Source organism: Perca flavescens, chromosome 23 (genome assembly GCF_004354835.1).
Source record: "Perca flavescens isolate YP-PL-M2 chromosome 23, PFLA_1.0, whole genome shotgun sequence".
In the NCBI taxonomy this organism is placed as follows: domain Eukaryota; kingdom Metazoa; phylum Chordata; class Actinopteri; order Perciformes; family Percidae; genus Perca; species Perca flavescens.
The window spans coordinates 9,955,442-9,971,275 of record NC_041353.1 but is presented as its reverse complement, the minus strand read 5'-3'; the positions used below and the strand labels follow the sequence as shown (position 1 = coordinate 9,971,275).

Below are 15,834 nucleotides of genomic sequence, written 5' to 3'. Positions count from 1 at the left end.
TCTGTTTTCCTCAGAATTTATTGTTCTATTTTTCCCATCACTTTCTCTTTTTCTTATTCCAGAGATGCATTTTAACATGCACATGTTCTTCCTCATGTGGTCAAAATGCATCCAGAGTAGATGTGTTTTCCATAGGTCCTTGACTTCACAGTTATTTGCTTCCACATGGGACAAAGCAAGAGTGAAGAACTTTGAAAGAGTTCAACTTTGAATGAATGTGGCCTGGTTTCCGTGTTCTTGTTGTTTGGTATAAACACAGGCTGATGAAATATTTATCTGTCCCTAGGAGGCAGTTGTTTTCCCCTGCTTTGCTCATTAAGCCAGGGTTAATTGTCTCTCTGGCTGGAGAAGAAGGGCCTTTGTGTGTGCGAATCACACTGAGACGAAATGAGGCAGAGGGAAAATGGAAAATCATTGATAGAGGGTGAGGTGGAGGAGGCTGGTGCTGTGTGCTTTGTAAAATGTGAGCGCACACACACACACACACACACACACACACACACACACACACACACACACACACACACACACACACTGACTTTCTCTTACTCTCTCTATTTGTCTTGTCTTTAATACTCACTTTTACACTCTTTGTGCTTTTTGTCTTACTTTTTTAACTTCTTTTTCAGTCCTATTCTGCTGTTTTCACACAGGATTCATCAAACCCACTGGTCTGCTTTCATCATGGTTTACTGTGCATTTGCGTTAAAACAAAATCACTACAGTTTGGTGTAACTTCAGTGGTCTGAGAGCAGTCCTTCTCCTTTTGATCTGCATCTGGGATTGGAGAAAACTGTAATCTGCCGGTGTGATAGAGCTTTGTCCTTTGTCTTCTTTCTCTGCATCATTTCCTTCTGTTTCCTTCATGTATCTCTTTTCTTTCCAGCTCCTCTTTCCCTCACTAGCTAACTTTTTTCTCTTTTGATGTCTATTGTTCTCTCTCTCTATCTAATGTTTTCTTATTATGGATCTGTCTCTACCTTCGTGTGAGGTGTGTGAGAGAAAGAAAAATAAATGGAAAAGAGAGTAATAACCTATCTAATCCAAGGATGTGAAATCTCTGTTTCTCTTCAGTTTCAATTTCCCTGCTCCCTACCATCCATATTAATTTCTGTTTCCTTCCTTTTTTTTTTCCCTGGTCACATCTGTGATGAAAAAGACTTGCCGGTGTAAATAAATAAATGCGCGTGGGGGAAAGTGCAAAAAGAAAAGACAGTGTGTTAGGGAGAGATGTGTAGTAGATTCTCTGAGCATCAATATTTCAGTGGATAGAACCTTGGATGAATAATTCAACCTCAGTGTCACACTGTTTCCCTCTCTGCAAGACTTTTGGCCTGGACACACACACACACACACACACACACACACACACACACACACACACACACACACACACACAATCCCTCACTTTCTTTCTGCCTCCATCCATTGTGTGCCTCCTGCTGGCTGTAGAGTCTTTTAGATTTTTTTTTTTTTGAAGTGTAGAAACTGTACCAATTCCCCCTGGACTCTGTATCTGAGCTATTTATGTAGGAGGAAGATTCATTATTTCCCTCCACTCCTTATGAAAGACGCAACTGTGCGCCCACTCACACCTAAGCATCTCTGTGGCCCTCACAAGAACACACATGGACAGGTATTTCCGTTATGTAAGCGGTGCTGACTTTCTCCTCAGGTAGGCTGAATAAGCAGACCTATTTAGCTTCAGGAGAGCAGACGGTGCAGGGCCTGTCGGAGCAGATTTGGTGCTCCATTGCTTTTAGCGGAATTGAATCAGGGTCACTCGCTTTCCCGGCTTCCCTACATGGAATGTTGACCCGTGTGTATGTGAGCATCACATTGAGAGAAAGCTTATCTGAACATGCGGAATGGTGTGGCTTTATACTCTAGATAAGGATTCAGTGGCCCTTCTTGTTGTCTCTGATCATGTTTTTAACTAAGCAGATGACACGTGTATACTCTACACACCCTCTGCTCCTGGTCTCTTCTTACTCGGTCTTCTTTAAATACAATAAATGATTGAGTTGCAGACCTTTTCACGCAATCCACGCATGGCTGGGCGATGTGGTTGAAATCTTATAATATTCATATTTTTCCAACATCGATATACACTCAGTTGCCAGTTTGTTAGGCACACCTAACTGAAATGATTGCAGTTTGATCCTACAATATCTATAATGTTTAGAGAGCTCATTTTGGAGGCTTCAGTTTGCGGTGACGTTAAAATGCATTGCATTTTACTGCTTATATTTTGTCCTTACAATTTCTATCAATGAGGTTACTAAAATATTAGAAACATTCTCGTCTGACCATTAGGAGTTTTTTTATCATGATACAGCTCATTACCATCTGGCTTTATGTTATGCTGGTTTGGTGTTTTCTTTTGTCTCCATCTTGTTTTTGTCTGCTGGCTTTGTATTATATTTAGAGATCCCTGGTTGATTGTATCGCCCTATATCTTGTTATTGCACTTCATTTTACCTTACACTGGAACATAGTTTTTGTTCCTGGCTTGAGCACTGCTATATGAATGAAAATTTGAGAAGGAAAAGTCTAGGCCTTAAAAGTTGTTGAAAATAGACATAAATAGTCATAAAGGTGTCATTGAAAGTGCTTTCATTTATATATTTCGTGCAAGAATAGAAGTTCTCTTGATACTTCTTTCTTCCTTTGCTTCTGTGAAGCCTGCTAGTTCATTTTATTCTCAGTAGATAATCTTAATCCGTGTCTCAAACCATGCCATGTTGGGCCCTTGAATTTGAGGGAATTGGGCCTGGAAAGTCGTTGAAAAGTCCTTGAATTTGAAGTTTTATGTTTAAGAAGGAACCCTGGATTATTATTATTAGATAGACCAAACTCTTCGGACTTGCTAAACAAAAACGTCAATAACTAATTCTGTCAGTTTTTAATGGAAATAAAATCAAACATAATTTAGTAAATTCATAACACTACATTCCACTGAAAGTCGATAAACGATCATACAGAATTATCTCTCACTTATACTTGCCAACCCTCCGATTTTTTCATTGCCCTCTCCTGGTTTTCTCCCGGGGTCACAATTCTCCCGTATTTTTCCTGATTTATTTTCACATCTTTTTTTTTTTTTTTCTTTTGTTATCACAACCTGTTTATGTCAGTGCACAGCATGTATTGTGCCCTACAACTCTTACTCTACTATAGTCTAGTTTCCTCCTGGACAACAATACAGCTACACCAAATGTTTATCTGGCATGCATGTGACATGGAACAGAGCTGCTCACGCCTCGTCTTCCTCAGACAGAGAGAGAAATGGAGAGTACTCAGAGAACTAAATACTGAAGCCAGAAGGTAAAATTAATTCTTAAATTATTAATATGTAAATGTATTATTAAAAGTATGTAAAATAAAAATGTTGTTGCAGTGTTCTTATAATTTTTTGTTATTTTCATTCTTTAAAAGTCACTAAAATGCAGGAAACTAAGTCTCTGGAACTCAATTATTTTAGGAGAGGTTTAGAGGTTAAGTTTTGAGGTCTTACTGTATATGAAATAATATTATTCCATTATAATACCTGCATTCACCTGATGCATTTTATATTCTAATCTAGGTACACACTTAAATTAAGTATGCCATTTTCATGCTAATGTATTCACTTCCTTTTTCATACTTGGTCACACCTGTGTGTGCCTTGCATTAGTAATCACCTAGCGTACAGCTGAACATTGTCGTAAACCCATTTTCCCAACCATCCTAATTTCAGCGCAGAAGGAAGCGGGGGTGACGAGCTGGATGTTTAGAAACATTTCGGTCCACCTTGAAGAACAAAAAAAATAAATCGAAACAATCCCACAAATGCACACAGTAAACACACCCAGGGGCATTGTCCTCTCAACAACAACAACGCAGAAGCACACACACTGTAAAATAATTTAGCATCCAAACACAACACTAGCTCTCCCATAAATCAATGGTGTTGATATCAGCACATCAGCCATCTGCTCGGAGGATATGGGCACTTGGTTTCACACGCAAAACCCTGCTGCGTATTCCCAAAAGAGAGAACCCAACCTTATGGAAACAGACTTATCTCGTGTGTAGCTGTTGTTATGATGAATGTGTTATTCTGCTGACAGCATCTTTACATTACTTTAATCTGAATGTTCTGCTTTGTTGAGTGCACTTCCCTCTGTTTGTATCTTTCACCTGTCTCCCATGTGCACCTTCATTTTCCTCTTTTCTTTATCTTAAATCAAAGAAATCTCAGTTCCTTTGTCTTTGTAAATCTGTCGGCCTCTCATACAAATGCATAAATTTGCACGGCATCCAGTCTAGTCTCGTCACCGTCCTCTCGTGTAAATGATTCAACATAGTGATTTTCAAGGCCCCCCATCGCCCCCCATCGCCCCATCGCCCCATAGTCCCATAGTAAATCCAGTCTCACTCTGAAGCTAAAATCATTTTCACACTTTCTCTCCACACATTTCCCCTCAATCCCACAATCAAGCCAACTGGCACTTTTAAAACATTGATTCTGCACACGCTCTTTTCTCCATGCGTTGAATCTCTCTCCGCTGATTTTTTTTTTTTAATATAACTAGGAGTTATTGACTGTTTTCCCCCCCTTTTTATATTCCGTTCCATCACAGGGTTTCATCATTCGTCTGTTGCTTTTGTTTGTCGTGGGATTCAGTGTTGTTGTTCTTCGACTTCACTCGTTCTCTCCCTCGTCTCAGTCTTTCTGTTTGGCTGTTTATTTCTCTGTGTGTATGCAGGCATCTGAGTTTTATTTCTTTGTCTCAGCTGCCAGTGTTTTTTGGCAGTCGGCAGCCATCTTTTCCTTCCATTCAGATGCAGTTACGCTTAAACCAAGTGTCGCGCTCCTCTCATACCTGCTCTGTTTCTATTCTTTTTTCCACCTCTCTATCGATCTCCCCTTTATCTCATCTATCTCTCCCTCTCTTTTCGTCCTGTGCAAAACACTCTAGATTTAATCTATATTTAATGATCTGTACAAAAAAAAAAGAGTACATGTTGCAGCCTTTAACGTTCTGTGTTACCAACCTTCACACCAAGACTATATTTTCATTTGACTTTTTTACGGCCAACAAAACCATACATGGAGACATTAAGTGTTTCAAACTGAGGCTGATATGATGCTGTAGGTATCATTCTGTTTCCTGAAGTTCTTTCCTCAGGCATGAGATGAAAATCGTTTTCAGATTGTCAGCACTTGATTTTTAGCTAATACAAGAAGCTAAATATATATATATATATATATATATATATGTGTATATATATATATGTATATATGTATATGTATGTATGTATGTATGTGTCAGCTTGTAGACAAAATAAAAGATGCTGAAACTGTTGCTGCCTATGACGTAAACATAAAATTATGATTTTGTTTTGCAACTGTTTCTCACCTTGTGTGTATCAAAGACCTCATGCAGTCCAGTAATCTGCAGAGGATGTTGTTAAATAGCACACACAACAATGATTAATCACATTTAGCCCTGTGATTCAGTCTGTATTTATGAACCATGTAGAAACACAATATCAATTAGTTTGACTAAATGTTGTTCATTCTAAATTCCCAAACATCCAACATTCATCATGGTAATGTATAACATACCATGACTGTTTATACATAAAATATACTAATAGCCATTATGTAAATCAGCCACTAATGGCACTTAATCATAGTAAGATCTTTTCATAGCGTGCTGTGTAAAATGTTTTCCTGTCTGTCTGATTCCTGGGTGATTAAGGGCCAGAGAAGGGCACATGTATGAGGAGAGGAACCATGCTTTCTCTTGGCACAGTGAATCATTAATACGTGTGGGCCAGCAGGCCTCGGACTCTGACACTTATCTAAGGCTATCTCATTTTTTTTTTTTTTTAAACAAAAACATTTATACAGGTTTATTGTCGGACCTGACCTGTGTAAAGATGTAAAACCAGGAAATGAACTTAACACTGACCCAGCTCATGGCCTATATTTATTTTTAGTCAGACTTAACCTGTTCTTTGGTCCATGTAAAGCTGGTCCAACACCTGTAAAAACCTTCTCACGTCACAAATGTTTCATACCTGGACATTGTCAGTCACCACTTACCTGTGTTGAGGGAGAAAATCAATGCACACATAATGTTGATTAGCAGGAGTGAGGAAAGATGCGTGCGTGCGTGCGTGCGTGCGTGCGTGCGTCGTGCGTGCGTGCGTGCGTGCGTGCGTGCGTGCGTGTTATGATGGTTGCTGTGGAGGAAGTCCAATCAGCAGAAGTATGACCAACCCCCTGCAGCAACAGAAATATGCTGGGACACACACACACACACACACACACACACACACACACACACACACACACACACACACACACACACGCACTAGAATATATCTACAGTATAGCATGGCAGTCTGGGGGGGTGAAGAAAACCTGAGGCATGTTCAAGAATATGCAAATGACTTCTCCTTAATGATGTGGAAGGTTTTGCGTGATAAATGAAGTTGTGGGTGTGTGTGTGTTTGTGTGTGTGTGCGTGCTTTGGGATTGTTCTATAAACTAGACATCTGTTGCCACGACTTCTTCTGTCTGTTCGCTTGTTTGTCAAGAGACTAAGGAGTTGGCCTTCTTTCGCACGCATACACACAATCACACACACACACCCACAATCACACACACACACACACACACACAGACACACACTTTCGCAAAGCCACTAAAGCTATACAAAAAAAACATTCTACACCATTAAAGCTTCAACGTATTGATTAAATTCATGTCTGGTTTGATTCAGATGGAAATTTTGAATGGTTATTGTCAAAGTTAAATTTGAACAAACACACATGAACACACACCCACACACTCTCATAGCAGACTATAAATGATTGACTTGATGTGCCTTTGATGATTTATCCCAGTGAGATGGAGCTTCAATGGAAAATGTCAACTTTAAACCTAGATTAAACGGAATCACTTAGGAAAGATGATGGTGTGTGTGTGTGTGTGTGTGTGTGTGTGTGTGTGTGTGTGTGTGTGTGTGTGTGTGTGTGTGTGTGTGTGTGTGCGTGCGTGCGTGCGTGCGTGCGCGCGCGCCTGAGGGTGTGTTTGAGTCTGGTAATATAATACTATTAAATTCAACATGGTCCTCTTGGCAGCAAATATAAAGTCACTCTCTCTTCCTGTCTGTTCTGATTCAGATAAAGCCTAGTGCAGACTGCACAACTTTTGACATTATTTACCTGTCCAGAGAGACAAATCAACGCCAGTTTGCATGAAATTTGCCTGTTTTGGTGGGTCAACTAGATTGTTCATTAGTGATCGTTTTTAAACCGTTTTGATTTCATAGTAGCCAAAAATAAAAAAGATGTTCTTATAGTTGGAGGTTCTTGGAGACGAGGGAGACCCGGGCGGAAAGAAGGGGGGCAACAGTGGCATATACACACTTCCTGCTCGTTTTCATTGAATATTGAGATCATTTGCTACAATTGCAGATCCCTCCAATTGGAATAATCTTGTAATCATTACACCTCGTCTGAGATCACGTCAGCATGACCGGTGCCTGGGACAAAAAGTGTCAAACAGCATCTTAAAGCTTCATTTGTATCAAAAAACATTCCTTACATAAAACATACATAAAAGGCTAAACATGCAACAAGGCTTAGACAATAAGTAGGCTAAATCCAACTTTATATTTTGTGCCAAAATGAATAAATCTGATTTTGGGAAATAGACTTATTCACTTTCTTACTGAGAGGTGCATGACTGTAAATATGAAGCTCCAGCCAGCAGCCGGTTAGCTTAGCTTAGCATCAAGACTGGAAACAGGGGGACACGGCTAGCATGGCTCTGTCTGAAGGTAACAAATCCACCTACCAGCACCTCTAAAGCTCATTAATTATCATTCTTCAATTTCTTTGATTATTTTTTCTGTCTTTCTTTCACTGTCTGTTGTCCAGTGGTGGGATGTGGAGAAAGGCGAGGCCCTGCAGACCTTCTTTCCGACCGGAACAGCGTTGAAGAGGATCCACGTCTCAGCCGACTTCTCTACCTTTGTCACCATTGACAGCATCGGCATTCTCTACATCCTGGAGAGGGTGGTGTGAGACGCTGCCACCTCTGCTCCAAAAGACCACCAAAAAGAAAAAAAAAAACCCCGAAAGGAACAAAACACCATATTGGAACCAAACACTAGGTGTGTCCCCGACTAAGAATTTACATAGTAGAATCAGATTTGTCAAGTCTTGCCTATCACCGACTGATAGTGGAATTAGGGGGCTGACCACAGTGATGAAATATTCAGTTGATAAGGTGTGTAAAGCTCCTTTTTGTATGAAAACATGCAACCGATTAGAACACAGACATAAAAAGAGTAGCTCCTTAAGTATTGCAGGGATGTAGAAGAGTAACTGAAAGAGGTTTGGAGCTTGCGCGCTCGCGTGTCACTTTAGCAGTCAGCAGCTGGCCCCCGGTGATGAGAAGCGGAGCGCACGGAGCAAAAGTCTGCTGTCCTGCAGCGCACGCTCTATACTTCTTTCACAATCCTCTTGTCATGATGTTTTTCTGCCACAAACGCAAGCGTTGCCTCTTTTTGGATTTGGATATGTGGATTTGGTAATCATTGGGGCGGACGGATCATCAACACATTCTCACTCCCAGTCGCGTAAAATACGGACGCTTGGTCAAGTGCCTGACGCTTGGCGTTTGTTATTAACGCTAAAAGTCTCCTTTAGCGTCAGATCTAAACGCGCTTGGTCGGAGCTTGTGGGTGGGCTTATAAAAGGTGCGTTTACGTGACACGCGGGACAAGTAAGCGACAGTTGGGTTTAGGAAAAGATCGTGGCTGGGGTAAAAAAATGCCCGTTTCTATGACACGCAGGACACGAGCCCCCGGTCTCCGAGTGAAAGTGTGTTGTTTGACCCTTCCACCATCCCAACCAACCAACCAACCAACCAACCTCCCCACGCGGAATTTCGGGCTATAATACTACTCGCTACTGTTGTCGCTCTTAATACTACGTCATGTTCACGCGCCGCGGTGCTGCTGCTCTGCCGGAGCGTTCCATACTCTCGTTGAAGGGTGCTTATTGCGTCGTATCTGACGCTGAGAGCCACTGACCAAGCGTCCGTATTTTATGAGTTGGGATTGATAACGTGTGGATCATGCCACGGGATCACCGCTGTGCTCCTGTATCGGGCGGTGGCACACATCATCTTACTATTTCAAATTGCACCCACACTTTAGATTTTCTTTTCCCACACATTTTCAGTTAAAGGTCCAAATCCCTGCCGCCAAGATACTCCTCCATCGGTCACGGCTCATGAAAAGTGAAACTTAAATCTTTCATTGGGGCGGTTGGATTTATTCATGCACTTTTAAAAAGATGTATTAAAAGCTTCTTTTTTTCACATTTTTATTTACAGCATTATATGTTGATATTTATGTCATAATATGCTGTATATTAACTTATTGGGAGAAAACAGGTAGTTATATGGGTTAGGGTTAGGCATAACGCCTCTGTGAAGATTGGACTGTGAGATTGCCAGTCAAATCAGGCTCCTTTGATCGAAGCATCGATTATTCCACTATTCGGGGCCATCCCACCCCTACCTTACAGGCTGTACACAGATGTAGACATGTTTTGTTCCATTAAGGACACTTGCAGAAAGCTACACTGAAAGATGCGGCATCCTAGAACTAAACACTTCTCAGATACTACGTTTACATTTCCACTGCACTCTTTCTTCAGCCTTACGATAGAGCATTACAGTCATTCAGTTTCACTTCTGACTCGCTAACTTGACTCTACCGGTTTACACCAGCTTTAAATGAAAAACTGCTGATCAACTGTTGGGAGTGTAGATGCACCATGACTGCTCAAAGAGTCTTAAGATTCCTGCTCTAGTCCCTCTGTTTTACACATAAAGGAAGTAAATGCAAAGACATGGATTTTGTAAATAAAATAGAGCAGAATCTCCTATAAAAAAAAACAACAGCATTAGAAAAGCAACAGCCAGCGTTTGTGACGATCAGGTCTTCTCGAGCCGATCTTTTAAATAATTAATACCTAGTAAATAGGTTAATATCAACAGGTTATGAATATGTGATCCTTGCATCAAATGTGAATCATAAATGTTAATCCATATTGCATTAGGGCTAAACATAATTGCATGTCATGTGAGAAATTTTCCAGTCTGCTGTATGTGATCGATATACAGAAGCTATCGTGCATGTCATGGAATTGACTTGTTTTATGCTGTGATGGTTTTGAACTTTAATTCTTTTTTTATGTTTGTGTTTTGAGGGCAAATCTTCTGTGTCTGTTTATTGACACTGCAGCCTTGGTCTAAATGTGACTACTATAGGTACTGGAGGGTATGTATGTTTTGTGTATATGGATTCAATCCACCAGCGTAGATAAAACTTTTGGTGCACTTTGATAAGCATTAAAAATTGATAGATAGATTAAGCTTTAATGATCAGGCATTTAAATTTGAATCTGAAATCTTTTGAAAGCCTGTGAGTCCATTTGTACACCTGAACAATTTGTACTTTGAACTTAGATCAAAGGTAAATGTTTTCTACAGGAAAATGGCAGACTGATGTATAATTTATAATCAAATGTCCACATGCTAATGTTAAAAGGCACTTTTTGTGCTTGTCAATGGCTTAATTTTTTAAGTTCTTTTTTAGTTCTATACCACTTTTTTCACAAATTTTGATCTGCATGTTGTCAAACTACTGAGCCTTTTCCTGTTCTGAGCACTTTGAAGCAGGAGTTACAATCTTTCATACAGTCTTTGCTAATATAGCTTTGTTCAGACGCATAAAAATGGATCCTTGCTTTGATTTGACAATACAAATGAGTGCTTATTCTTAAATATGTGACAGAGAGATTACAGCTTGCCTATCAAACCTATTCATTGCAGTGATCCAGACTACAGGTCCATTAGGAGACAATAAATGAATAAATGTAAGGATGCACTTCAACATTTTTTAACAATGCTGTTGCCTTTTTCATGTTGTGCTCTTCCTGGTTGGTGCTTTAACGTCTCTCTAACAAAATTCCTGAAATATTGATTTCTGCTCAGGATGGGTTGATAACTTATACTCTACAGTGTAGTGCAATGTAAGTGTAATTTATAAAAGATTAAACTACACACGCTATGATAATGATGATGATATGTGTCTGTCTTGATATTGTTACCGGTGAAATTTACAGGGATTTAATTTCCTTTTTGATTATTTTATCTGTTTATTGACTGTAGAATATATGAATCTATCAGTACTGCATTTCCCGAAACCTGAAACTCCAGACTGAGGGAAAGTCATTCCTGTTGTCAGGAGAACTGAGCACTTGCTGAACAGGATACAAAAAAAAATTCTTCATCTGTTTGCACTTTTAAGGTTGAAAATGAGCTGTCCTGATACTTTATGCAGAAAATGGAAGATTGTTAAACTGTCTGGAATCAGACAAGTTTCCATGTAAATTCTTAATTTCATTAGGTTATTGTGCTATTGAGAATAGCTCTCCTCGCCACACGGGGGCGCTGCTGCACGAACACGGCGTAACGAACATAGTGCTGTGGCCATAGACCATGGATGTATTAGGTATTAAGAGAACCATAGACAGTGATAGACAGTATATTGCTATGGTGTATTGATATTGTGGCCGGCTGCAAAATTTCGAATCCCACTATGGCCACGCCAAGACCCGCCCTACGAAGCAGCTTGATTGGTTGGGGTTAGGCATTTAACCTCGAGTGGTTAAGGTTAGGATAGCCGATTGGTCAGAGGATAGGACCTGTACAAATCAGGTTATGTTGCCTTGCGTAAGGACGCCTGGCCAATAGTAGCTATTGAAGGGCGGGTCTTGGCGTGGCCATAGTGGGGAAAGAAATATCGCTGGCGGACTAGCCAAGTGCCAAGTGAGAAGAAACCAAACGGGGGAAAAAAAACAAGAAGCAAACCAACAACTACAGAAATATTAAAGAAGAGGACGGCAGTAGCACATAATGTGAGCACAACGTAGGGGAAGTAAAAAGCGAGAAAGTTAGCGTCAATGAAGTTCGTATTGATTCTAACGTTAACCCTGCTAAAAATGGATGTCTATTATAAAAGTGACCGCTGCCCCTGAAGAAGCAATCAACTCACGTGTACACCTGTGAGCGCTCATTCTGTAAGTTCTGGCTAAAATAATTTACATATAACACCAAGATGTGTGCCCTGGATATTATATATTTTTTTTATCATTATGGTGGAGCTTCTGCACAGAGGAAGACCCCAACCAACACCTTTTTTTTATGGTGAGACAAATCTGTTATCACCTTAGTGTGGTTTTTGTGCTTATTTAGAAAGCTGCAGGTTTGCAGGTACTACTTACGGTACAATTTAGGTTTGTGAATGTGACAGACTGATAGAGTTGGATGGAAAATTCATCGACACTGTATGGTGAGTCAGTGATTGGCCGGTGTGCACAGAATGTTACTGTACCTCATTTGATGTTCCTCTGCAGCTGATTTTAATTTGACTAATTACATCCTTATTTAAGCACACAGGTGCTTATGAACTTTGTCTGTATAAAGTGCGCCATGTGATTTTACCAGATCAGATGTTTGTTTGCAATAGACATCTGAAAGGCCTATATGTGTGATTGGTGGTGGCAAATTGCATGATTTCTTTACAGGCGTTTACAGGCTGCCAGGATTTATGGTTAGGTATCCTGTGTGTTGGCTCACAGGCCTCTTTGTTTTTAATTTGTGGTTAGTGTGGTGACAGGCAACCTCATTTCGTCCTCACTCTGAGAACTTGATATTGCAGAAATAAAGTGGATACAGTGTTTCTGCGCACGCCCTAGAAATCTAGTTATTTGTGAAAGCAGCTTAAGTAGGCCTAGAAAGTTTAGTTTTCCAGAGGGCTTCGAGTGATGATCAAACACACTGGTACCTATTAAAATGAGCTGTGTGACCTGTTTTTTTTTTCAGAAAGATTATGGGCCACTTTATCATAAAAAGCTTGATTTAGGCAGTTGATGCAGGCAAGTCACCCCTTGTCCAGTGTTTAAGGAACATTTGAAAAATAGCCTTTTAAGAAATGCAATTTTACATATCTTTATTTACCTGATCTCCAAGTGACTTGAATATGATGTTCTTATTATATGAATGAATGTAATGAATAGATGTTATTGCTGTACTCACATTTTGCCTTCTCCAAATAACTAAGCCCCAGCAGTCAAGGATCCTGGAGCTGCCACTTGTGATGACATATAAATGGTAGCTGAATATATAACTTCCCTTTTGAAATTGGACACAACAGGTGCAGCTTTCATGACACATATATAGTCTACATACTGACATCACACCCAGGCTGGAGGACAGTTTCTTGACTGCAGTCCATGATGACATGAGGTGTTCACATTTACTGAGGCAATGTAGCTGATGTATGTTTTTAAACACCTCCCTGTCATCACATCCATCATTTTGACTTTGAATAAACTTGTATCGCTGGGTGAAGGCTAGGATCAATCCTCAGCTGAGTCATGTGTTACAGCACTGATTGATAAAGCTCTATAGTGTGATTCATCAGTGCCTAATTAATTAGATTTTTATGTGATGACAGATGTGTAATGAGGGCTAACATGGAAGGTGAGCGTGGCCATCAATATTTACCACATTCAACTGGAGGAGGAAATAGTAGAAGTATAGTATCAGGGCTTGTTGCGGGAGTGTTTATTAGGATACTTGACCCACAGGCAATTATAAAAAATATATAAAAATATAGTTTTTATATATAAAAAACGAATTGACTGGTAGAAGTAGCTAATAAGTCCGATAACTTGCAAACTTTAGCTAGCCTCAGTGTTGCCTAAAAAATTACCTCAGCCTCTATAAATCAGTTAGAGCAAAATCAAACCCAGGACTATGTCAGAAAACAGAATTTCAGTCTTAAAGGTCCCATGACATGGTGCTCTTTGGATGCTTTTATACAGGCCTTAGTGGTCCCCTAATACTGTATCTGAAGTCTCTTTCCCGAAATTCAGCAGAGAAAGGGGAGGTAATCTTGCTCCTTATGACCTCATAAGGAGCAAGATTCCAGATTGGCCCATCTGAGCTTTCATTTTCTCAAAGGCAGAGCAGGACACCCAGGGCTCAGTTTACACATATCACCATTCCTAGCCACTGGGGGACCATATGCAGGCTGGGGGAACGCATATTAATCTTAAAAAAACCTCATAAAGTGACATTTTCATGCCATGGGACCTTTAAACACAGGTCACTCAAAACCCAACTAACCTTGCACTGAGATCTTTTCCTGTGTAAAGTATCGGCTTTTGTGATCTTACTGCCTGATTTTCATATACTGAATACTTGTAGTAAATCTGTCCTGTTAAAAAGATTTAGAATAACAACAAGCTCCAGCACACAACAAGAGGCCTTGTTATCTGGCCAAAACAGGACGACATTACCTCTGACAGTAAACTTGAAACCATTTGTCTCGGGGTCTTTAGACTTTCTAGGCGCTGCAGAGCATCATGGCTGCCAGTCAGATTTGGGAACGAGCCTAATCATGGTGCAAGACTTGGAGCAGCCATATGACACGCTAATGCAATGTTGCCAGCTGTCGGTTAGACTTCAGTGCTTTCTATTTTTATACATCATATAGTGGGTGATGTAAAGGCGGCCTGTTTCTCTGCTGCACTATGCCTGTATACCGGGTAGTGTATTCTCAGTGACGTCTGAGCTGGATATTTTCAGGATTTGAAAGTGGTTTCATAAGATGAAAGAAAATATTTTGCCAAATTTAGGCGGTGTCTCTTGTAGGTGGTGAATTGGATGAATGCTGCATGAAATACAAATGATTTTAGAGGAGGTTTTAGTCGTGTTCCAGCTACGATTACTCACATTTGCATCAGAGCAAAGAAAGCTTAGCTGTCTGATTTTAGCATGCAGTTAGCCATGGGCCTATGTGAGGAAAGAATGAGCATCTTGCTGATCTCATCTTTTTTGCAGTTAAAACCTGCACGGACTGCTTTGCCAAGTTCAGATAATCAGCTACGATCCCTTTGCCTTCAAGTGTAAATTAAACATATCTGAGACTTTCAGCCCTTGAAGGAGGGATTAGTTTCAGGTATCTGGTTTGAAACAGCAAATTCATCTGGCTTTGTATGCTTCCAAAAAACGTTCTTCTTCCTCTGACTGCATGTTTGTGTAACAACGTCTCTCATGTGGCTTTTTCCAAATGGAAAACGGGGAATATTGAATTCCATTACTTGTTTTCTCTTCTTTGTGTGCTCCTCCGTCAACACGTGCATTTACTCACCTCGCTGCCTCGAGGGGAATGGCGTGAACTTTTTAAAGTCAGTTTGAGGTGTGCGCTAACCTCATTAATTCTGCTCTCTCCTGCTTAATTAATCTTTGTCTGCTGCTGAAGTAATTACAGCTATCTGGCTGTCTGTGTGTCTACACACTACTGACACCACCTTCCCCTCTCGGTTGCAGCTGGGCCAGGATTTCCCTCCCGCAGTCTCTGATGCCTGTCATACTGTAAGCACTATTTCACTGTGGCATGACCAGGAGTAAAAGGGAGATGAGGCTTTGTCCTTTGAACTCCTGAATATTGTCTGCCTTAATGAAGTTATAATAAAGTAAAAGTAAACCCAGTAAGAGCGTGCGCCCCATGTAGGCCGAGTCCTTGGCAGAAGCCAACCTGCGGCCCTTTGTCATCCCCTCTCTTTCTCTTCCCCTTTCTTGTCTATCCACTGTCACTATTGAATAAAGGGAAAAGCCCCAAAAAATAATCTTAAAAAAAAAATTATATATATATATATTTTGCTGCTGCACTCTTAAGTGGC

At 40.3% G+C, this 15,834-nt stretch overlaps 1 protein-coding gene across 2 annotated transcripts in view; it reads left to right on the top strand.

Moving 5' to 3' along the window:
- apaf1 (apoptotic peptidase activating factor 1) overlaps nt 1–11,160 on the top strand; it is a 48,594-nt gene extending 37,434 nt beyond the window's left edge. For both annotated transcript variants that reach the window (XM_028570796.1, XM_028570795.1), the window contains one exon: nt 7,942–11,160. In XM_028570796.1, coding sequence (XP_028426597.1) covers nt 7,942–8,088 — 147 coding nt within the window. In that variant the 3' untranslated portion in view covers nt 8,089–11,160. The remainder of the gene's footprint in view (nt 1–7,941) is intronic.
- The last annotated feature ends 4,674 nt before the right edge of the window (nt 11,161–15,834 follow it).